Consider the following 2,045-nt stretch of genomic DNA (forward strand, 5'->3'; position numbering starts at 1 on the left):
TTGACTTTAATAAATCAATATGAATTGCAAAATAATAATAATTAGCGAATTCACATTAACTTCAATCATTTGTACCATCAGCCACTTACATTTGACATGACGTGTATAACTACTTGGATTCATTTTTATCTCCTTTCATACTGCAGACATTTGTATTACTTTTTATATTAGCCTAGGTCCCCGTATTAGTATTCTTCTTCGTGTTCGTAAGACTTCTGAAATAGCTGGCAACCCTCCTAAATATAGTTAAGAAATAAAAAAATCTTGTGCGTCTGATATTGTGATACCTACAAACTTCATGTGCCTAATGAATTAAGTTAAATTTGCGTTTTTAAGTACGTGACAACGCTCCCAAATACTGTTAATTGACACCCATATTTTTAATAATTGCTTTAACTTATTAAATAATTTGAGTTTACCTTTTTAAACAGGTGGCAATCCTACTCAAAATGTTTAAACTAAGGATATCGTATCACCTTCGTTTCACGTCATATTTTAATATTTTATTTAGCTTATGCTTACTTTATATTAAATTCCAATTTTAAAACATATGGCAACCCTATTCAAAATATTTTAAAACTAAATTCTTGTTAAACCTTGAATTTAAGTATAAAATCAGTTGGCAAACCTCTTACATGCAGTTGAGAAATAAGTCTCTTCAAAGCAATTTTGATTTATATTCATATTGAAGTCATTTATTTAACCTATTGCTTATATTGAATCGAACTTTTTAACATGGTGGCAACCCTCTGCAAAATATTTTCAAACCACAATGGCCCATAGTCATAGTCAAAATAAAGTCGACTTTAAAGTTAGTTGCAGCTTTTTGACATAATTTTCAATGGGATATCTGTCAAAAAAGCTGCAACTAACTTTAAAGTCGACTTTATTTTGACTATGACTACGGGCCAATCTCTTTCGTCGGATAGCCATGTCAGGATATACTTTTACATTTTTCTACATATAATTAAGAAATAAAGTTTTTTCAAAACCATTTAGATCGATACTTATAGTGTAATAATTAACTCAACTTAAAAATAATTTGAATTAAATTTTTTAAACAAGGAGCAACTCGTTTTGAAAAAAAAAGAAGTTATTGCACATCCACAGGCCAAGCCCTTTATGATACCTTATTTTGTAAAATCGAACGAATCGTACAGATCTGATATGACGAAGAAATTTTCGCGTATTATGCATTCATATGTACATACATAAATTACTAAAAAAAAACCGATCCACAATAACCGCAACCAACATATGTACCTATGTATGTACTTACATACATACACTGCGATTAGGTTATAAGTACTGCCCCATCTGTTACTCAAAAGCTGAAATACCTACACGCACATACTCTTTGTCTCCTTCTCTCACTTCCAGCGCAAGCACGTGTTTGCAAAATGATGAAGAAGTGATTTTGTATGGAATATCGATAGGTTTGGAATTTCATCTTTGGAACGCCACAATTTTCTTTGATATCGCTCCAGTAGTTTTCGTGCAATAAGCGTTTTTGTGAAGCTCTAAAAATTACAACTACAACATTTGAGCATGTCCTCCATAATTAAGCAATTTTTCGTTCATGATAAGATATTTATCTGAGACCCTACTTCTCCAAATAAAGTCTGTTTGTGCATTTAAGGAATTAAATCAGAATTGTCTGGCTTTATGAGTAAGGTTCAAAGGTAAAGCAACTTTCAGTCTACACTTAAAGGCTTTTATTCAAAGTGCATATGTATATCAATCCTCGAATATGTTAGAAATAGGAGCGATGAAAGTATATTTCCGAGTATTCATATGGTACTAATGTCTGTCTCCTTATTCAGAGCCATAAGTGAGCGCCCGGCTGTCCGAGCAAACGGCGAACCGTTCGCCTTGGCAATGGCGTAAACTACCAAACAGCATTTAGCTATTGCAAATACGTTTGTGTAGATGACAGTTGCAGGGTCAGAACGATGAATCACCGCTACTTTTAAACACAGCGATTCAGAGAAACAAAGCTCCCAGGTCGGAGCTATCAGGCGGAGGTATTAAAATCTCTGTCCCAG

At 33.3% G+C, this 2,045-nt stretch overlaps 1 protein-coding gene across 1 annotated transcript in view; it reads right to left on the reverse strand.

The window, feature by feature from the left end:
- Positions 1 to 1,130: 1,130 nt before the first annotated feature.
- The window catches only part of LOC118743825 (farnesyl pyrophosphate synthase-like), a 2,712-nt gene continuing 1,797 nt past the window's right edge, over positions 1,131 to 2,045 (reverse strand). The window contains exon 5 of the mRNA XM_036476589.1: positions 1,131 to 1,162. Coding sequence (XP_036332482.1) covers positions 1,131 to 1,162 — 32 coding nt within the window. The remainder of the gene's footprint in view (positions 1,163 to 2,045) is intronic.

The sequence above is a fragment of the Rhagoletis pomonella genome, unplaced genomic scaffold (genome assembly GCF_013731165.1).
Source record: "Rhagoletis pomonella isolate Grant_MI unplaced genomic scaffold, Rhpom_1.0 Rhpom_scaffold_00007, whole genome shotgun sequence".
NCBI lineage: Eukaryota > Metazoa > Arthropoda > Insecta > Diptera > Tephritidae > Rhagoletis > Rhagoletis pomonella.